Raw genomic sequence first — 22,636 nt, 5'->3', positions numbered from 1 at the left:
TCTGCCTTTAGAAAGCAGTCTGAAACTTAAGTGTTTGGGGCTTGCTTGTTTTGAGACAAGGTCTTGCTATATGGTCTGGACTGGCCTAGAACTTGCTGTGTAGCCTTGACTTGCCTTAAACTCTCTTGATCCTCCTGAAGCTGCTGGGGTTACAGGCATGTAGCTTTGTATCCAGCTGGAGCCAGCTTTTGAGTTACATGTGTAACATCCAGTCTCCACAGCCCCCACCACGAGCGCTACCTTTAATCAGAGTCCCAGCTCTGATCAGTGACCAAGCTTCAGCTTCCCTCAGCTGCATAATTGTATACATGACACCTAGATCTCAAGTTGGGTGTGGTCCATGTCAGGTGCATGGCCTTAGGCCTGATGTCATCATAGCAAGCTCTGGGTAATGACAAGAGGATGACATTTCCCATGTATCAGATCCTTAGGAAAGGGGTCTTGGCTAAGCAAGGAGCTGAGGTCATGGAAAGTTAGGGGTGTGGTTCCCTGCCCATGCTGGGCCACTGAAATTTGGAATTCCTCATATTGCTGAATTCTCAGGGAGGGCAGGATTGGGGTGAGCAGATGACTAAAAGTTTCCTCAGGTGGGCAGGGACACAGCAAGTCAGTAGCTCCTAGAGAAGGGACTTGGGCTCTGGCTGGGGTGAGTAATGCATTCATTTGGTATGCAATTCCTGAGTCAGGTGGTATGAGGTGGGCCTGGTCACTCTGAGGTCATAGTAGCCAGGCTGAGTCCTTCAAAGTCATGGAGTTTCCATGAAGTCAGTCAGCTCCATGGGTTGGGAGCTTCATTGGACTAGCATAGTTTCAAAGCAGTTCTGAGAGCATCAGGCATCCTCAGAACACCCAGGTGTGATGGTGTGGACCCTGAGGCCTGTGTCTGCATGGCACTTTCTAGTTCTACGGTGGGGCTGCCAAGGGATTTCCCTTGAGAATCAGATCTCAGCTGAATAACTGATCATTGCTCATGCAGAGCAACAGCTTGCAGGTGAGTAAACTAAGGCTACAGGCTGGATTGTGACTAGAGAATGCTGTCAAGACAGCTGGCAGAGGGCAGAAGCCTGAGTTCTTGGTAGCACAAAAAGTATACACACAAAGGGATTCTTAGAGGATCACACGGGCACTTTACCACTGACCCCCAATACCTCACCTCACCTTTTTCTTTATTTTCCACAATGGCCTTGAAGTTGCTCTGTAGCCTGGGGTCAACTTTGAATTTGTGATTCTTCTGCCTCAGCCTCTTGAGTAGCTGGGATTATAGGCCTGTACCCTGCCCCCACCCCCTTTAAGCAATTTACTTTAAAAATAAAGTGTTCTTAAAGCATCTATTTATTTGTAAATCTATATATTTGCTCATTTTACAATTTATGTATTTATTTTTTCTGGTGCTACGGGGTGAAGTCTGGGCCTTGCCAGTGCTAGGTGGATGATCTATCACTGAGCTGTCTCCCAGAGCACAGGTCAAAAACGTGCTGCTGTTGCTGTCTCTGGAGTTGCTTGCTGTCCTGGGGTGCCCCAAGTACCAGTGGCAAGGTGAAGGGAAAGCCAACCTCCTTGAGCTGTGACCTGCCTACTGTCAACTTCTGAGGGGGTCTCAGAGTTAGAAGATGGAAGGGCTTGTGTTTTCTTTTCACTGAGGATGTGTACTGTGTCTCCATCCAGCGGAATCTAGGGGTATAGCAAGCATGAATTTTCTAGAAACCACTCCCCAAAGGCAACGGCAAGGTCATCCTCTGCAGTTCTCTTGGTACTGCAGAGGCTTGTAGGGAGACACGGTAGACCTGCCACCCCCAGATAACCCGAACAGGTGTGCCGGGTGAGGGTGGGGTGAGGGGAAGTCTAAGGTGACGTCAGGAAGGCTTCTTAAGGGACCACTGTGGACACATGGACCGTCTCTTCTGGCCCTTCTGCTGGCTCCCTCCTCCTCGCTTTGGCCTGCGCTTGGCTTTATCCAAATAAAGAAACCTTGCCCGATTGCCTGCTGAGTGATCACTTAACAGAGGCCTAACAAGGTTTTGGGTTTTTGTGCAGCACCATTTTAAGTAACACCAAAACCCCCAGCTTGTTGCTGGCAGTATTTGTTAGTACCTAATGCCTGCATCAGTAGCTCTCAGTACCTAATGCATACATAAGTGGTGAGCCTGCATGTGCTTTCCAGATGACATCATATGTGAAGCATATGTATTCAAAACCCCAAAGCATCACTTTTCTGAGATGCATGATAGCTTTTCAGAATGACTTCACTGAGGTAAAATTTGCATATAGTATAAAAGTCACACATTTTAATTGTACCATCAATGATTTTTGAATACCACATTATGATTAATGACCATCAGTTAATACAAAAAAAAAATCTCGCTGTCTTTTCTAAACCTTCCCTTTACTTCTTTCTAGTCAACCACTGAGTTCTATCATCGTTCAATACACTTTGCCTGTTTTAGGACTTTGTGTGGAAATGGTGTCAAACAGGAGCCATTATTTTGCACCTGGCATTGCTAGCATAGTGCATGGGAGACTAACACAGTGGGTTCTCAACCTGTAGGACGAAACCCTGTTGGAGTCCACTGACACTTTCTCCGGAGTCACAAATCAAATATTTGCATTATGATTCATAACAATAGCAAGATTACAGTTATGAAGTAGCAACAAAATACTGTTATGGTTGGGGGTCACCACAACATGAAGAACCATATTAAAGGGTCACAGCACTAGGAAGGTTGAGAACCGTAGCTCTAATACATGTCTGGGTTCTGCAGGACTTTGCTTTATGAAAAGCAGTTTCTGCAAATGTCTCCTAAATGTAATAAAGCCTAAGGCCTGGGACTCACGGGGTCCTGGGAGAGCATGCAATCCCTGATCTGCTTTCTTGAGACTGGCTTTCACCTAAGCTGGTTTTAAACTCAAGAGATCCTTTTGCTTCTGCTTCCAAATAGCCGGGACTGTTGGTGAATGCCATGGGACACAATAAAAGGCACTTTGCTCTTGGGTCATTTATTTATCTGTGTGTGTGCATGTGTGTGCGTGTGTGTTTGACTCTGTGTGTGTGTTTGTGTGTGTGTATGTCTGTGTCTGTCTGTGTGTCTCTGTATATGTGTGTGTATCTGTGTGTGTGTGTGTGTATGACTGTGTCTCTCTGTGTGTCTCTGTATGTGTGTGTGTGTATGTGTGTGTCTGTATGTGTGTGTGTAGCTGTATGTGTGTGTGTCTGTGCATGTGTGTATCTGTGTGTGTGTGTGTCTCTGTATGTGTGTGTGTCTCTGTATGTGTGTGTGTATGTGTGTCTGTGTGTTTGTCTGTGTGTGTGTGTATGTGTGTGTCTCTGTATGTGTGTTTGTGTATATGTGTGTCTTTGTGTGTGTCTCTGTATGTGTGTATGTGTGTGTCTGTGTGTGTCTGTGTGTGTGTCTGTGTGTTTGTCTCTGTGTGTGTATGCGTGTGTCTCTGTGTCTCTGTAAGTGTGTGTGTCTGTGTGTGTATGTGTATGTATGTGTGTCTGTGTGTGTGTGTGTATGTGTGTCTCTGTGTGTGTCTCTGTATGTGTGTGTATGTGTGTCTGTGTGTCTGTGTGTATGTGTGTATCTCTGTATGTGTGTGTGTGTATGTGTGTCTTTGTGTGTGTATGTGTGTGTGTCCCTGTATGTGTGTGTATGTGTGTCTCTGTGTATGTGTGTGTCTGTGTGTGTGTCTGTGTGTTTGTCTCGGTGTGTGCTTGTGTGTATGTGTGTGTCTCTGTGTGTGTCTCTGTATGTGTGTATGTGTGTCTCTGTGTGTATGTGTATGTATGTGTGTCTGTGTGTGTGTGTGTGTGTTTGTGTGTATGTGTGTATCTCTGTTTGTGTCTCCGTATGTGTGTGTATGTGTGTCTCCGTGTGTGTGTGTGTATGTGTGTCTCTGTGTGTGTGTCTGTGTGTGTGTTGTGCACTAGGGAATCAAACTCAAGGCCTTATACAAGCCTTCTGCTGCTGAACTACAACTTAGCCCAACTGGGAGCTACTGAATTGGAAACCAACTGTGATTTAGCTCAGTGATGGTAGGTTGGCATAACATTAGAAAAATCAAATAATATTAGAATAAGACCCCAAAATTACAGAATTTTGATACTACAGATGAAACGTTCACAAAGCAAGAAACATAGTATCAAGCTGCCTTCTAAACCTTATCCCCATAGACTAGGACAGACCTCACCCCTCATGGGAGAAGCTTCTTTATGCAGTCACAAAGGACGGCAGTCAGTTCAGACCCACAACTGGTCCAAGGACAGAGAATCTTTCGTGGCATTCTCAGCCCTGAATGGGACATCTACATCACACTCCCTCTCAGGGCCCAGGGAACACGTGGAAGATGAAACAGAAGGATTATATTGATTATATGTATGTATTGGAATATGGCATCATTTTGAGATTAAAAGAAAACCTTGGCTGATGAGGTGGCTCTTAAGGTAAATAAAGCCTTGCTACCAAGCCTGATGACTTAAGTGTGACCCCTAAAACCTACAAGATGGAAGGAGAGAACTGACTCCTACAAGTTGTTTTCTGACCTCCACACACGTGTTGTGTGACATGTGTGTGCTTATAACACACATACACAATAGACAAGTGTTTTTTAAAGATTTTATTTATTTATTTATTTATTTATTTATTTATTTATTATGTATGCAACACTCTGCTTCCATGTATATCTGCACACCAGAAGAGGGCACCAGATCTCATAACGGATGGTTGTGAGCCATCATGTGGTTGCTGGGAATTGAACTCAGCACCTCTGGAAGAGCAGTCAGTGCTCTTAACCTCTGAGCCATCTCTCCAGCCCCCTAGATAAGTGTTTTTAAAAGAAGAAATATAGATGGCCAATAAGCACATGAGAAGACACTCTAAATCATTAGTCATCAGGGAAATGCAAATCAAAGCTACAATGAGATACTTCACACCCACTGAGATGGGTAATATAAAAAGTCAGATAGTAGCAAGTGTTTGCAAGGGTGTGGAGACATTCTAACCCTCCTGCACTAATGGTCCAGCCAACAGTTCCCTCAGGTGATTAAACAGAGTCACCATTTACCCAAGAGAAATGAAAACATGTATCTACACAAAAAGTTATGTGACTGTTTATGTGGGGTTACTAATACTAACCAAAAGTTAAAGACAACCTAAATGGCCATCTTCATGAGTACCACTGTGCCTGCTTACAAAGGATTAGCATAGCTGGGCTTGTTGACTGTTGACATTCCATTATAGAAGGTGGGAGCAGGGAGGGTCATGAGACCACTCTCCTGAGTATCCAGCCACGTTCCCTAATCGGTGGGATGCAGCTCTCCCCTAATTGAATATGGCTTCAGGGTCTCAGAAAAGGACTACAGTATAAGCTTCGGAGGACTAGAAGAAGGGTACCTCCATCTGTGAAGCCATGGGGAACCCATCGACCTAAGCTAGACACATACCTTCCACTTTGGTCCTTCGGGTCACCAATACTCCTGCCCATAATTTCTCTCCCATGATCTGTAAAGCAACCCTAATAAACTCATCGGTTCCCTAAGTGGGTCTTTTGTGGAATCAAACTCAGGTTTGTCATTGGGAGTATAGAAGAGGAGGCATCACTTAGTTATTCCCAATGTAAAAATTAACAGCATATGGGCATTTGAGTATCTTCGAAGGCCAAAAGAGGGGTGTCCAGATCCCCAGGAGTCAGAGTTGCCTATGGTTGTGAGCCATCAGACATGAGTGCTGGGAACTGAACTCAGGTCCTCTGCAAAGAGCAGCAAGCACTCTTAACTACTGAGACATCTCTCCAGTCCCTGTTATGAGATTTCTTTATACAGTTTTGAAAATGCTCAAGAATTGGGGCTGGGAATGGTTGCATATGCCATTTGATGTGTGAATTGTATGGAATGTGAACTGTTTCTTACTCAGTTTGCATAGAAAGATGTCTTAGCAGCATCTTCTAATTCTTTTGGTATGCAAGATACTTCCTCTGGGATCCTTCTGGAAGATGCTAACATTTGACCTATGCATGGTCTCTGATAAGGGTCTTCATATCCTCTTTCAAAGTGTATTTCATGGTATTTTAAAAATAATTTATATGGTGGTGGGTGGGGGCTGAGTGTATGTTTAGCACTACATGTATGAAGGTGCCTGCAGAGGCCAGAAGAGTGTGTCAGGTCCCCTGGAACTAGAGGTATAAAAAGTTACAAGCTGCCTGATATGGGTGTTGGGAACTGAACCTGGGTCCTCTGTAAGAGCAGCAAGGGCTCTTAACTGCTGAGCCATTTCTCCAGCCCCAGTTATGGTATTTTTACACAAAGCAGTCAGTCAATTCTCAGACTCAGGTGGGCAAGGGATAGACAGGCATTGGCTTTGTTTGGAACCATCCACATGTCCCCATTCCAAATTCTAGGATCCCATTCTTTATGCTCTTTCACATGAAAATCTTGCTGAGACTGTGAATTCAAAAGACACCGAGGGCTCAGCAACCACACAGTTAAGGTTTTGTTTCATATTTTGTGAAATCAGCCCAGTGTGTGCAAGAATCTTTTCCCATTATAGAAGACTTTGAGTCCTCAGTGTGTAACTTATGCTGAGAACTGAAGGGCATAAATGCTTCGTTTTCTTTTGGTAATCAATCAAGCATCCTCAGAAGAATTCACCCATCACAGTCCTTACTGTCATGCAGTCAAGTGCTATAGACAGCTGGCCTCTCAGATACATTCCTGTCACTTAATCATAGATGATACCATGATTAATTGTGATGTCACTGCCTGCCATGGATTGCTAACATGCCATTTCCTACTGGCAGGTAGTTCAGCTGCTCCTTCAAGTCCAAAGGCACAGCCACGTTCCCAGATCTAGTCTCTGTGGGGGCTTTCCCGGTACCACTCCTGGTGTAGAGCCTACAAGCTGGGACCCAATCAGGAGATGGAAACATCACGGTTATTTGGACAGCGAAATCAGTATATGAGGAGAAAAGAGGAAGCTGAAGATCCTCTCCCCCTCAGCCTTTTGCTGATAGACTATCCATCAAAGGAACACTGCTAGCAATTAGACAAGTGAGGTTGTCTCTGTGCTGAGGACAGGTGATGATGATGAAGATAATGAGGTTACAAAAGAGCCCTCAAGGACACACACACACACACACACACACACACACACACACACACACACACACACACACACTTCTGTAAGCCAGAGAAGGAAATCCCCTTTCGTCTTTTACAGATTCAGCTTGACTGCCAGCATCTCTCAGATTCAGCCACCAGAGGACAGCAAAGGACCAGCTAGTACACACACACACACACACACACACACACACACACACACACACACACTTCTGTAAGCCAGAGAAGGAAATCCCCTTTCGTCTTTTACAGATTCAGCTTGACTGCCAGCATCTCTCAAATTCAGCCACCAGAGGACAGCAAAGGACCAGCCAGCTAGTACACACACACACACACACACACACACACACACACACACACACACACACACACACACACCTCAATCCCTCAATCTCTCAATCTCTCAATCCCCAAAGCAGAAGAAATTCTGGACTGGCATGTGAGTGGTGGGAGAGCAAAGAACAGTTTGAAATCTCCATGACGTGCTGGGCAATGGTTCTTTAACAAAACCCAGCAGGGAAACAGGCAGAGGAATGGAACTAACAGGGTGTGTGCCTGGTGAAGGGACAGGAACAGCCCATGGGCCAAGGAGAGCAGAGAGCGGGGTCAGGACAGAGTGCAGGGGGTTGGGGGCTGGCCAATCAAACCCAGGACTGTGTGGGAAGGAGGCTGCAAGAGGTAGAGATCAGACCTGGGGTCTGCTGTTCCCTGGAAGTAGAAGGGAGGTAGAGGAACAGCTCTGAGAAGCTGTAAAGAAACGGGCTCTTCAAGTCCCTCGACCTCTGAACCTTGGCTTCCTCACTGTAGGTTTTGGCTTACTCTTACCCCTAACTCACAAGTTACTCCAAGAACCAAAAGTGATGATGTATGTGAATTGGGTAACCCAGTATCTGGCACACTCCACCATCTGCCCCTCTGCCACCTTGCACCCATTTGACTTGGTTTGCCTTGGAGTTTACCTCTGACCCAGGTATGGGAAGAGACAGCACAACCAACCTGTCACCAGACCGGCTCGGTGTCACTGCTATCTGTTAGCCAATCTCCTTTCAATGTTCCCTACCCCCGAACTCTGGATTGTTGGAAAGCAAGCCCAGGAGTTGTATCATGTCAGCCAAGATAATCCAGTATCCAGTAGATGTGACCCCAGTGACATCACAGCTCCCAAAACAGAATTCCTTCAACTGTGGACGAGACTTCTTGCTATGCTGGGCTCAGGGCCCAGGCCTGGCTTTTGTCCCTATCTAAGATCTTCCACTCCTGATGAGGGACTTATGGCTTGTGGGAACAGAGGTAGCTAGTTCCACAGGAAGTTCATTTCCCTTATGCACTGAAGCTTCCTCACTCCTGAGAGAAAATACTGGTTAAGAGGGGAGTGGGAGGACTTTCCTGGGCACACTGGCTGGTAGTCTCCCTCTTCAGTAGAGCCCTGCCACCAGGAAAGCATAGCACCCCAACCCCCACCTCCCAAGGGCTCACAGACAGTTGAAGACAGCTAGCTGGCTTGGCGTGTGTTTGTATGCTTGTGCTTACAAGTGGGGGAGGGGTGGGAGTAAGAATAGGGCAGGGGACCCAAGACCTCTAACACCTCCCCTGGGACTTCAGCATCAGGATAGATGAGGGAGGAAGTGTTAAGGGGCCCTGGGCCCAGGACAGGCTGTTCCTAGTTGTGGCCAGCACTCTGAAGGAACAGCCAACAGGCCTAACTCCCCAACCATCACCCTCCTCCATCTCAGCCTCTCTTTTCCCTGCCAGGGAGACAGGCTCAGGCATCCTGGCCAGCCAGTTGCTGTTTGGATGCCCAACCCTGATACTTCCAGGCCTTAGGAAACTGGGATCAGGACACCTGGACTTCAGTGGGGCCTGGTTGCTAATCTTACAGTGAGTGGATCCAGCTCAGTTCTAGGGCACCAAGCCTGGTCCAAAGGAAGCTGATCATAATTTGAGGCCCCCACCTCAGTTGTAGGCATCAGGACCTCCCAGCCTCAGTTTCTCCACGTGCCCCATTGTCTTATTCCCCTCTACTTCAGCTCCCCCAAGACTATTACAAAGACATATGAAACCAGAAAGCCCAGATAGCTGTCAGAGCCTGGGAAGAAGGGGACAATTTGAGAATCAAATCCTGCCTCTGCCACATGCCCAGTGGGTGACATCAGGAAAGACCTTCCTTCCTGGGCACCCTAGCTTGTTCCTGGGGCTGGGCTGGCTTCTCACATTCCTCCAAGATCCCTTCTTTGGTGGCTCTCTCTTCTAGCCCTCTCACTTAGTGGCTGCTGCCTCTGGACGTGAGCATTAAGTCCAACCGGAAATCCTTCCTGTCCAGGGGAATTATTGATTTCCACAGCTTCGGGAAGTGTCGAAATCCAGCCTGTGTTTGCTTTGGGTTTGTTTTCTTTCCATGGAGCACAAAGTGCACACACACACATACACACACACACACACACACACACACACACTCTCTCTCTCTCTCTCACTCTCTCTCTCTCTCACTCTCTCTCTTTCTCTCTCTCTCTCTCTCTCTCTCTTCTCTCTCTCTCTCTCTCTCTCTCTCTCTCTCTCTCTCTCTCTCTCTCTCTCTCAGTGGAGGGGGTGGGAGTGGAAGGAGGCTGGGCCAGAAACCTGAAAGCCAACCTGGAAGCTTCAGGCTGAGCTCCTAGTAAGCTGACAGCACAGGGGGCCTGAGTTCAAGGCTCACTCCTCTTCCCACTCACTCATGTAGTCTGAGCTAAGTGTTATTGGCTAAGCTGCAGACAGTGAGACCAAGAGGTCACCTCCCCTGGGCCTGTCCCAGTGCCAAGCAGCTGCTGGGACTCATGCACACTGCCCTCTTTTATCTGCGTAGTGTGCTGAGGGAATGGGGCCTCAGAGAGATGGGCAATGGGGGTGGCAGTGCTAGCCTAGAAGGCAACCCTGTAGAGGACCCGGTGCTCTCTGCTTGGCACCTCTCTAGGTGCTAGTAGAGGTCCCAGCAGTTGGCACATGACCCGCTACGGCATTGTATACATGAGAATCATTCTGTTCTTTCTTCATTCTGCAGTGTGGGGTCCCCTCCACTCACCTGCTTGGCTGGACTGACACCGACTGTATCCAAGCAGACCCAGGCCTGCCTGACAGTTACACACCCGAGGGTGGGTGGGAATTCTCTTTGTTACTCTGAAGAAAAGGGCTTGGTGGCTTCCAAGGTTCACCCTCCAACCCTAAGCAGTCGAGGCTCTTGCTTCCTGAGTTAGTTGTTACTGTTCTTGCTGGTCTTGTCCTCTCCCCTCTGGTTTTCTCTGGAGGCCATGGGTCTAGAGACAGGAGTTTGCCCACACACATGCACTTTGACCTATGCAAATTTAGTAACCTGGAAATTTCCTCCCCATCCCCTGCCCTCCAGGCAGCAGTAATCTTAGATGGTAAGCCAGTTCCAGCCAGGAACTGGATGCCCCTGCAGTGGGACTGGAGACCCCTCCTCACCAGCCCCTCACTGATGGTACTATTAGTTCCCCCAGGGTCATAAGGAGGCTCCTCAAACCGGGTGCTTGCTCAGGGTACACAGTGCACCCAGGGGTCTTTAAGAACTTAAGGACACGTTCAGACCAATGTCTTTGCATTGCTGCTTCTGGAGGTGACTGAACAGCAAGACTGAAGGGAAGTACTGGTGCTTGGCCAAGAGGCTTCATGGACAAGTAGCCTCTCATGGTGTTGCTTTATCCCTACAGATGCCAACCTGTGACAGCCCTATCAAGTCCTGGCCTTGCTCAAAAGAACTCCCTCTTCCCTCTTCCCTTGTTTGCATGTGATCACCAGTGTCTCGGACCCCAGTCCTGGGCTCATACTCAAGTATGTGCAGCCACAACGGAGCGCAGGGCTGCACTAAGACTGAGTTACTCCTATATATGGTTACCCAGGAGTGGGAGTCCCATCCCAGCTAATGTGTGACTTAATCCACTGACAATCTCACCCAGTTGGGGCCCCACTTGGGGAGAGCCCTCACTCTGGAAAGGGTGTTCACTTGAGGGCAAAGGGGCCAGGAGGAGGCAGATCAATAGTGGAGACAGGACAAAGACAGTATGACCAGACTTGGGGGAACTAAATGCCACCCAAGTTCTTCCCACCCTGCTTTGTCCCACATCTGTGAAAATGCCCAGCTTCCCCCATGCTCCTTGTAAACAAACCCACAAGCCTCCTTCTTTCCAAAGTCCTTTTAATACAGCACAGAAAGGCTATATTTTCATAGGCAAGCCGTATACAGAGTCTCCAGGAATAAGGCACACAACGGAATGCCACCCCGAGGCCGGCCCTTCAGGGAAGTCAGGAGCCTTCTCCAGGTACCCTCCAGGCGGGGCTCACGGGTTCTGTTTGTCTTCTTAGCTGAATGTACACACATGAACAGACACAGACATGGACAGGATCACCACATGGGGGTGCAGGGGTTGGTACAGGTAAGGTGGCCGTGAGAGCAAGCAATGGACCTCATTGCCACCTCCCAGAAGGCCGCAACATCCCTTACATCACTGTTAGTTGTTGCACTGGCTACAATGTAGTGAGGTTGGATTAAACTTTTGTTTAGAGTAGATTCAAGTCCATTAGATGCTAAAAGGCAGGTATAGGGCTCAGGTGGACAGATCCAAGTTCAAAGAGCTTGGGCCTGGGAGGCTGGGCTCTGGCGAGGAGGAAGCCTGCCTCCTGTTTTCATGTACCTCCTTGCATCTGGCTGACAAGGCTGGCAGCCCAAAGGACCCGTTCTCCCAATGTGTCCTTTTCCCTTGCCCATTCCCTGCCCTACCCTAAAACATTAATAAAATCATAATAACAAGATAATTACATGGAGGTGCCACCTGCCAACCTCAGAGGAAGAGGTCCAAAGGATCTCTGTTCCCTTTTTATCATGTTGTCCACTGATAACTCCCCTTAAAAAAGCAATACTTCCCAAATACACAAATATATAAATACAGGACAAGAGCTTATTAATAAGTCTAAACAGATGAATAATATACTGGCTGCTTAATACTGATATTTTCATCCAAGGAAACAAAATAGAAAAAAAACAAAAACCAACATAGCATAAAGGATTACAAAGATTTTTTTCCTCGTTAGAATTATGTACCAACTTCATATAATAATTCTATGTAGATAATATTTCCTTCTTAATGTAGTTCAGTTGCATACTTTTTACAGACCAAAGCATAGAAAAAATAACACACAAAAAAAGAAAAGTTCTCACTATAAATACTCTCTTACAGATCAACCAGACTTGCAAAACTGGGTCTAGGAATCTGTTAGATATGGATTGCCCTCTCAAAGCACTTATTTTTTTTTAATGCCTCTTTTTGTTGTTTTCAATTTCAATAATATCAAGCAATCCTACTTTTCTTTTCTTTTAAAAAAAAAAGACCCTCAAGTATATACAAACAAAATCACTATGAAGAATTTGGGGGGAAAAGGCTACCAAGTTCAGTGTCATAAGAAAAACTGGTAACCATGCAGAAATTTTAACATCTATGAATTTTTTCCCAAAATACACACATAGCATTGTTTAAAAAAAGAGTTCTGTGTCAAGTATAACTCAAAATAAATACAAATTCACAAGTAGAGCTATTGAATACTTCATATGGGGTAAACACCATTCTCTCTCAACTAGATCGCTAGATCTACTGACTGCAAGCGATTGTCCCTTTTGTATGTACTAAAACCACACACTTTCTTGTCCCCTGGGCTCCCATGCCTTCTGAGCATTAACTCTTCCAGCACCCAGCCTAGATAGTGCTATCTTTTGCTTGCCTCAAAAAGATCACAAATTCAGCCAAAGCATTGCAAGGCAGGACCAGGGAGGGGCTGCCTGAGGCAAGAGGGCCTGGCTATGACCAGATGTCCATACAGTGACCAAAATGGCCACTGTAGGGAGATGTCCCACCTTCTGCCAGCCCTGGCTTCCTGAAGACTGTCGTCGGGCTCTTTGAATCTTGGACCAAGCACACCCATGCCCAGCTTGTCCTCATCTGGGACACAAGCACACTACCCACTGCACATTCTCTACAGAGGCCCAGTGGGATGACTGACAGAAACAACCCCTTCCTAAGCCACAGGAAGCTGGGCATGGGATAGCCCTAGTGCAACAGCAAAACTGGAGAGTCTTTGGTGCTGGGTGCTCACAGTCTGCAGCCCAGCATGCCACCACTCATGGGCAGCAGGGTGGCAGCCAGTGCTCTGGACTGCCACAGATATCTTTGTTAAGTGTTCAGAGGGTATGTTCTTCCCAAATCTATCCCGCAGCGAAATGGCTGCAGATACGACCATCTCTTCCACTCACTCCCTGGACCCTTGGTTAACACTTCACTGTGACTCCTCAGTCGTACAAAGCATTTTCATTTGAAAACAAAGGGCAACTGGGCACCATGTGTAAACACTGAATTTCAGGCCTGTTTCATGGTCTGACTTTTTTTTTTTTTTTCTTTTTTTCGTTTCTCTTCTCTATAGAGGCATAGTGTTGGGGCAAAGTCAAGCTACTCATTCCTGGAAGCTGGTGAAGAGGAAAAAGACAGAGAACTGTGGCTTGTCATGGGGGGAGGGGGTGCACTGATGACCCTGGCCAGGACAGTGGCCCTCTTGGGCCATGTGACATGCCAGGAGATCTCTCTGCCTTCCTAGAAAAGTAGGAAATCATTATCCCCAGTTTCCAAAGGAGAGGTTCTGTGGCTCATTTTAGGTTTGCCCACTGTGAGGAGCTAAGAAGACCTGGGGAGGGGTCATCTTCCATCTTCTCAGGGGATAGGGATATCAGGCTAGGAGGGCTGTAGGAGAGGACCTGGCATCACTCAGCCTGACTTCCTAGGTGGCGACCAGGATTTGGAAGGCAGTGCACCTGGCTGTCTAGGGACACCCCATCCCCGACAGTGACACTCTGTGTTCCAGAGACAGCCAGCTTTCTTCCAAGTCATCAAAGCTCACTGGGGCCTCTTGGCTTTCTGATGGCACTTTCTCACTTAACTAGCAGGGAAACTGAGGCTGGAGATGAGATGTCCTTGACTCAGGTGGCATAAAGTAGTCCCAGAATGCTGAGAGCTGTATCCTTCATGCCATAAAGGCTTACAGATTTTGTGGGGTGGCATCCCTGATGTGGGTGGGAGGCAAAGGATGAAGACAGAGCATCTGACAGAACCTAAGTGGGGGAGCACTGTTCACTGTTTAATATCCCCCTGTCTGCTGGTCCCATTGGCAGAGGGGACTGTACTTAGCTACCAGGTGCAATGCAGTGATATCAGGGGTGGTCAGATTTGGGACTCAATGTGGCCACAACAGAGGACTACTCCCCCACGGCTGCTAGAACAAGCGACTGCCCTCTGTGGATATAGATTAGGAATGGAACAGGACTTCCCCAGAGTGGCTTTTCATAGGAGGCAAGCTGCAAGGTTCTGAGAGGGATAGGTCCTGGCTGGTCTTAGAGGGAAGACTTCCCTCAGGCCTCAGGATTCACAGTTCACTTAGTGTACTTGTGGCAGATACAAAGCCATTTGGCCTCAAAGACACTCAGGGAGAGAGCCTGCGGGTACACCACGGCTTCTGCTGGCCTCTGTCCCTGAGCCTCCAGTCTCTGCACCCTGTCTGGAGCATGTCAGCCACATGGTCAGAACATAAGACGAGGACATGAAACTCCTCTGCTTAAGTCCACAGGTCTGTGAGGCCTCCTCAAATATGAGGCCATTCAGCCCTTTGGGCAGCACAGGGAGGTGGCAGCTGAGGGGTGCTGTGGTGGTGGCCAAGGTCACTGCACACGGCGACAGTAGTAGCCCAGGACCTTGCACTTCTCACAGAGGTGCTGCGGGTGCTCCTTGCTCTGGTCAGATACATCCAAGCCATCAGGCTTCTCCAGGGGTCTCTGCAAAGAGAAGAAGGAAGGAGTGGAGGGGAGGGGGAGAGAACCTGCAGTTACAGAGGTAGCTCAGCCAATGCTTTGGTACCCCCACCTTTTGCCCATTTGCATACATATGTGTCCAGAAGGCGCAGGTGAAATTCCTGGGCTGACTAGAGCCAAGGCAGGTATCTTAGACCCGAACCATGGGCTTGACCGGCAGTCCTTCCTCTCTGGTCAACTGTCCCCTGAATGAAGCTCAGAGAGCTCCCAAATCTAGGCCAGAATCAGTGCAGGACAGAGATGCTAGATGAAAGAAACTGAGCCTCAAGCAAAGGGAACCCCACCTCACATCTGTCCCCATGTCACTCTAGTGGTCTTGGGAGTCAAAGATTATCCTGGGTATAGCTACACCCCCTCAGCCCTAGGGGCAATAGGACTCTTAGTTCCATAAAGCCAGTTTGGGGTCTGGGGTCAACCTCAGCCTGGCTCCTGGCCCAGTGCCTGCCCATTTATTGAGTAACTACATAAACAGAGCCTCATTGTTTTCTAATGGGGAAACTGAGGCCTAGAGAAAGGAGGCAACTTATCAGGCCCATTGGGCCACTTGTGAGCCTCCTCTCCATCTATAAAGCAGGCTGTCCCAATGCTCATTTGTAATGTTTGGAGGAACCCTGAGAGAGGCTAGCTGTTGGTAACCTGGGCTGCACTTAGGCACACACAAGTACCCTTCTAAAAAACTGCACTTATTTTCTTGTGCATGTGTTAAGCGTGTGTGTGTTCACATGTGTGCATGTGTGCCACAGCCTGAGTATGGAGATCAGAGGACAACTTGTAGAAGTCAGTTCTCTTCTCCCACCATGTGGGTCCTAGGGATTGAACTCAGGTCATCACTCTTGGTAGCAAGGCTCTTCCCCCTGCAGCATCTCACCAGCCTTCAAGTTTTTTGGGTTTGTTTGTTTTTGGTTTTGTGCTTTGGACAGCCTGTGTTTCCCTGTCTGCTGTCTCTCCTTACCCTACTCACAACAGCCAACAAAGACCTATAAATACTGTAGAGATGTCCAGGAGTGGCTCTGAAGTGGACAGCATTTCAGTTGGCCACAAAGACTCTGTTTCCTTCCAGCCCCAGAACGACACCTGTCTGCAGAAGGGCCCTGGGCACAGACATGGGGGCTCAGAGAAAGGGCCAGCTGGGAGCCATCTGGCAAGAAGAGGGGAGCAGAAACTATAGGCTGACATGGGGTATGGGGCAAAGACCTTTGGACACCAGTAACATGTCCAGAATGGTCAGGGGAGGGCAGCTGAGATAAATGCTACCCACTGGGTAGACTGTTACTCAACCAGCTGTTTTTCCACCTGGTCCAGGCCTTGCCTTGACCCAAGCCGACATTCAGAGCAGTTGGGCAAATGGAATGGAGGTTTCGAAAAGGTGAGGGTATAGGCTGCAAGTGAGCAGGATTATGCTTTTTAGATGCCCTGGAAGCAGGTGCCATGCAACTCAGTCCTTTTCAGCTTTAGCTACAAAAGAAAGAGCCGGAAGGAGAGCCTGGGCTTGGAACTGAGTGCTATCCAGAGGACTGGCCTCACCCCTCCTACTCTATCCCAGCAGGGGAGAGAAGAGTTTAACTTCCTTGCAGATCAGGTCCCAGATGGGAGCTAGATAGAGGAATGGTCCTTCAAGGTACGGGTGTTGTTTATTCTTAATATTGATGGGAGGAGGGTAGTGACATAGGGTCATTCAGAGTAGGAGGCAGGTGACCCTCCTGCTGTTCCAGATGTCCCAGAGAATGGGAGCCAGCACTAACCACTCTCTTTATGGGCTTGCATGCCTCCAGGGGCAGCAAGCTTGGTCTCTGTGGCTGAGCACAGTCCTAGGCCATTGTAAGCTCTGTGAGGACCATTTTGAACGGGAATCTGGGTCCCTATGTCTTCATCTTGGAGGCCCAAGGCACCCAGGGCCTCCTGTGCTCTCTCCTGTTTCCACAAGAGTAGTGGGTTGGTTACCACATGAGGAAACTGTTTGGCAATTTAAAAGTCTTGTCCAGCCTAGCAGTGGTGGTGCACGCCTTTAATCCCAGCACTTGGGAGGCACAGGCTGGCGAATCTCTGTAAGTTCGAGGCCAGCCTGTGTACAAGGTGAGATCCAGGACAGGCTCCAAAACTACACAGAGAAACCCTGTGTCGGGAAAAAAAAAAAAAAAAAAAAAAAAAAAAAAAAAAAAAGGAAAAAAAAAGTCTTGCCCAGAGGCCTCCAGGGAGGAAATGGTGGTTCTTACACTGTCAGGAATGCTGCTGTCCTCATCCTGGGGCTCAGGGCTAACTCTAGATCTCATGCACTCTTGTCACCTGTTCAGATCCCTGGATTTCTATCCCCAATGTAGCATCCTCCTGTGCGGCTGCTCCGATCCCTGTGGTCCTGGCCCCCAAGAACTCACTACTAGTGTCTACCCTGCTCCGCCCACCTTGCTGGGCACTGCTGTCCTGGGTTTCATCCCAGGTGTTGACAGAGGTCCAGTGTTCCCAGGGATAAAGGCAGAGCCAATGAGGATAGCTGAGAGACGTGAAGAGTATTATGGGAAACTGCTCTGTCCATGTCTCTGCAGTGTACCCACATCTCTGCAGTGTGTCGATGGCTGGTGGTACCAGAAGTCAGATGGCTTTGAACCTTCTTTCATCTATTGGGTGACAGCTGCAGCCTCAGCTTGCCTTTCTATAGCCTGGGCCAGAGGTTTTGTGACAGGTGCTGTTTTTGCTTAGTTGTGTGTGTGTCTGTGTGTGTGAGAGGCCGGTGGGGTGAGAGAGAGAGAGAGAATGACTGTCTTAAAGGACTCTATAACCACAGTGTTCCACAAAGACTTCATAATATCTGTGTGGCATTTAACCTGTCTGCTTTATTTTCTCCTCCATGAAATGTATCTAACAGAGAGCCTGCCTGATAGTGTTGTAGTGAAGAGATTGGTTAGAACTGCACCTGGCTCATGGGGAACCTTCCATGCATTGACCAGTAGTACTGTTACACATTATCAGTAATATTTTGAAGGGGCAGTATCATCAGCTGAATCCTTGGGGCACGCTCTCGCCTGACCCTCTTGGCCAGCCCTATCTTGGGATTCCTTTGAATTGCTCTTCTCCTTGGCCTTGGTGCTCAGCCTGCAGCCACAGGCTGCCAGTGGGGAGCTTAGGGGAGCTGTCGGGATGACTCCTCTCTGTGGAAGGAAACACCCAGCAGCTGGGACTGATCTGGGAGGCCCCCGCCCCCGGCAGGGAGGCAAAGCCCATTAGTGTTTTCTTCTCTTCTGGGGGGGGGGGAGATCTGGGTTGTCTCGGGGAGACACAGTTGGAGCCTGACAGGAAACAGATGTAGTGGGGGCAGGGCTTCTCAGAGGGATGAGGTGGCCCAGGTCAGCACTGGGGGAGGGCAAGAGCTCTTCTCCATCCCCAGGCTCCACTGCCTCCACAAGGGGAGCAAGGAGGTGGTATTCCCAAATCTCAAGCCAAAGAGAGAAGCACAAGAGCCCAGGAACCCAGAACTTGGCCTGGAGTAGGGATGGGGGTACAAGTCTGTTGTACCCCAGTCTCCCCAGCGGACACTGGGGTGCTCAACAAACTGTAGCTGGATGATGGTGAGTGGAGAAAATGGAGCCTCAAGACCTTGAAAGAGTCTTCTAGATTGGACCCCTCTGTGTAGAGCCAGACTGGAAGGTCAGCAGGCTACACTTATGCTATGCTGGTGGGATATGGGGAGGGGAAAGGGAGGGAAAGCCGTCAACGTCCAAGGAATAGTCTAGAAAGACAGAGGGGGCCCAGCAAGTAATAGCCTGACCTGCCAGACACTGGGGCACACCAGAACAGTGTAGGGTATTGGATTCCCCTGGCCCTGAGTGTGTGAGTTGGCTCTGCCTCTCCACCTAGGTTGGAAGCCTGTGTTCTGTGAGTCCCCCAGACCTGCAGCCCAGATCCTCAGAACTCTGACATTGGACACCTTGTAGAAATTGGGCTATCCTAATTCCGTGTCCCAGTCAGTCATCATGGCCTACCCTTTCTGCTTACCCCACCCAGAGAAAGCCCTCCCCACCCCCAGGCCCACCTACTGCAGGCTGTCTAACCTTATCCTCGGTCCCACACTTATCTCCGCCCCACCAGAAGCCCCGCCTACCCACCTGCTTGTGCGGGTACACGTTGATATGGCACTTGATGCACTCCTGCCCCATGTTGGCCCAGGAGTTCCCGCTCATCCATTTTCTCTTGCACTTGGGACACTTGTACTCTCCAAAGCAGCGCTTCTTGCCTTGGTACGGTGTCAGGCCCTCACCTTTGGGGCGTGCCTGGAGGACAGGAAGTAAACACAAGGAGATGGGCCTCAGCCTTCAGCTCTCATAGCCTGCATCTTATCCCCATATGCCAGCCCTTTTGTCACTAATCTAAAATAACAAGGCCGCCTCCAGAGCACACATGCCCATCCTAAAGGTAAGAGCTCCCCAGTAATGCCAGGACAGAGACAGTGGGGTGCAGGGTTTCTAAAGAGTCACTTCTTCACCTCAGGTGTTGCTGGGCAGCTGGATGGGTACAGGTGCTTTGTCCCACCAGGGATGTGACAGCACGAGCACAGAAACTAGTGTTGACCCAGCTGTCCCCTATTCCAAGTGTGGGCTCCCCTACCTGGAGGAAATCATTTTCTAGGCTGGTTCTGTGCTCAAACCTCCTGTCTCAGCCTCTGAGGTTTGGGGGAGACAGAAAAGCACCCTCTGGTCTAGTCCCCAAGGCATCTCTGCATCCTCTGTGTCAGCCCAAAGGCAGCTCCACATTGACGAACAACACATCAGTATATACGTCTAGGCTCCCTGTCACTCACCAGACAGAAACAGATGACACATGCCTCATCACCTTGCTTTCTCTTTTGAAATACAAGGTCTCATGTATGACAGTCTGGCTTTAACTTACTACGTAGACAAAAGTGATCTTGAATTTCTAATCCTCCAGGCCTGCTTTGCAGCGCTGGGGTTTCAGGCATGTACCACCATACCTGCTTTATGGTACGCTGGGACTCAAAACCAGGGCTTTGTGCATGCTGGACAAGTCCTCTACCAACTGAGCTACATCTCCAACCCAAATAATCTTGGTGTGTCCTTCATGTTGGTACCAGTAGCTACCAAATTCTGCTTCACAGCTGAATGGTGGCAGACTTCATGAGAGCTGGTAGTGTGCCGCCATGAGTGCTTGCCACCGTTTCAACTTATATGCCTTTGTAGAGTGAATTTCCAGAAGTGAAACTTCTGGGGCAAAGGGTCCGCGCACTATTTTTAGTGATAATACCTATTGCTGCTTCCTCCCCTCCTACAATGCTTCAGCAGCTTCATATTCCAGATCCCCAGGAGCAGAGTTCTAGCTAATGCTCCCATTTGTTTTTCCACATACTTGCTCTCCTCAGTGTAGCTGTCTATGCTCAAGCCATCTGAAAGGATTCAACGGAGACTCTCAGAAATAAACAACTCATAAGCTTTAAACTGAGCACAGTTCTGAGGAACAAGACGAGAGCTCCCTCCATGCGCCTGGGACATCAGGTCTCATTGGCCCATGTATCCCGGCTATATATGCTACATGCCCATTAGTTATTCAGTGACTGGCTATTACCAAATGAACTGCAGTATCTACAGTGCCTTATGTTCAAGTGGCCCTCATTTTACATAGTAATTGTCCTGGAGCACAGGAGTAGGGTGACAGACAACTCATATGTCAAGGAGAAGTCATAAAGTGCTTCCATTACCCAAAAAGGGGAAATGTGCCAATATCATAAAGAAAGAAAGAAAAAAACTGAGGTTGTTAAAAGCACCTTTGGTGGAAACAAATACTCTGTTAGAAACTCAGGAAAGAAAGAGATCCATGCTAGATTTGATCTTGCAACTCCAAGTCCTAGTTACAGTGCAGGCATCCACAGAGGGTCTTGAAAGGCTCTTTTCTACCTTAGGGGGAGCCATAGCATCACTAATCTAAAAGGTACAAAGGCTTCTCAGACGAGGTCTCACAGACGTCTTTCATAATGAGCAAGACACATTCATGCACGTATTTACCAATGGTCTATTTATATTTCATGGACTGTTTCCTTTAGGGGGTTAACTTTAAAAATGTGTGTGCCTGCCACAGTCAGAAGAGGGCATTAGATCCCCTGTGAGCCACGCATTATGGGTGATAGCAGCTTGTACTCCAGTGCTCTGCAACAGCAGCAGACACTGACCCCTGAGCCATCTTTTCAACCCTGGCCCTTTTTCTTGTTGATTTGCAACAAGAAAATTGATTTGTGTTTTATATATGAAAGAAGCTAGTGCTCTCCTGCACAGCTTGATACCTTTACTGAAATACTGGCAATGCACACCTCACTCATTGAAAATGGTCAATTCAGTGGTTCTTAGTATATTCAGAGATGCACAGCCATCAGCACAAACTAATTTTAGGACACACTTGCCACCTGTACTCATTCATAATTACTTCCTTTCCTACTGGTTTGTTCCTGTGATCTACTTGCTGCCTCTGTGGGTTTCCCTAGCTTATAGTCTTCCTTTTGTGTGGCTTCTTTCACTTGATGTAACATTTCTGAGGCTCAGCTATGCTGAAACATGTGCCCGTACTGCACCCTCTCTTGCTGCCAAATAATACCCACTGCATGCCCATGCCATGGCACAGGGCACACTGGGATACTTCTCAGGGTAGTCATGAATAAAGCTGCTGTAAGCCTACACGTGCATACAGAGGATGGTTTTTAAAAGTTAGATTTGTTTTATTTTTAAAAACATTTATTCTGTGTGTATGAGTGCTCTAACTGCATGTACACCTTTATGCCAGAAGAGGGCATCAGATCCCCTTATAGATGGTTGTGAGCCTCCATGTGGGTGCTGGGAATTGAACTTAGGATCTTTGGAAGAGCAGTCAGTGCTCTTAACCACGGAGCCATCTCACCAGCCCTAAAGGTTGGATTTCTTACCACCGGATTTTAAGCTGGGAGACTACCCATAGCTATGGACCCATGCTAACCTTGGAGTCCCAATAGCTGAGGCGTGACTGAGCATTAGAGTCAGCATTCACTCTCCAAGTCATCTCTTGTTGCCACAGCTCTCTCTCCACATGTCTTGCCTGCTTAACTCTTGTGGGCCTTGAGTTTGAGGGTGCCTAGAACCTGGCCCTCTGTTTCATCATTAAGTATGGTGCCCTGCCTGGCAGTGACAGGGTTGTCTGGCTAGAGAGGAAGAATCTTGAGCCCCACCCTAGATTCTGAGCATTAAGTGAAATGATACAGGTGAACCCGGAGAACAGTGAGGTTGTTGGCACTACTATTATTTACTAATCTGAAGTAGTATCAGTATGTAAGATACTAATTTCTGTTAATTATGTGTGTTTGTGGTTGTTGTTTTCCAGAAGCCATTCATATCACTAGATGATATCTGACTAGAGGTCCAGGCAAAATAATTAAAAGAGAGAGAGATGCTGAGAGTGGAAATAAAACTTGGAAAGCAAGTACAACACAGTTCTGAATTTTGGGTCCCCTGCTTGATAGCACTGGATTTTCTACTAACAGTGCTGTCTAAGGAGCAGGCTCAATATGAGCCCTGGCAAGGCCTGAGAGAGGGCAGTGTTGTGAGAGATGCACCCCACACTGTCATGACCTGGTCTGCTCACTGGGGACAAGAGGCTGCCTCTGAGGC

At 48.2% G+C, this 22,636-nt stretch overlaps 1 protein-coding gene across 1 annotated transcript in view; it reads right to left on the bottom strand.

Annotated features, from left to right (window-relative positions):
* Positions 1-11,280: 11,280 nt before the first annotated feature.
* Zcchc24 (zinc finger CCHC-type containing 24) overlaps positions 11,281-22,636 on the bottom strand; it is a 50,508-nt gene continuing 39,152 nt past the window's right edge. The window contains exons 3-4 of the mRNA XM_027389085.2: positions 19,103-19,267; positions 11,281-14,969 (exon numbers count right to left, since the gene is read on the bottom strand). Of these exons, the coding sequence (XP_027244886.1) occupies positions 14,856-14,969; positions 19,103-19,267 (279 nt within the window). The 3' untranslated portion in view covers positions 11,281-14,855. The remainder of the gene's footprint in view (positions 14,970-19,102; positions 19,268-22,636) is intronic.

This window comes from Cricetulus griseus (genome assembly GCF_003668045.3).
Source record: "Cricetulus griseus strain 17A/GY chromosome 1 unlocalized genomic scaffold, alternate assembly CriGri-PICRH-1.0 chr1_1, whole genome shotgun sequence".
NCBI lineage: Eukaryota > Metazoa > Chordata > Mammalia > Rodentia > Cricetidae > Cricetulus > Cricetulus griseus.
The sequence above is the reverse complement of the archived record's forward strand: the minus strand, read 5'-3'. Positions and strand labels throughout refer to the sequence as shown.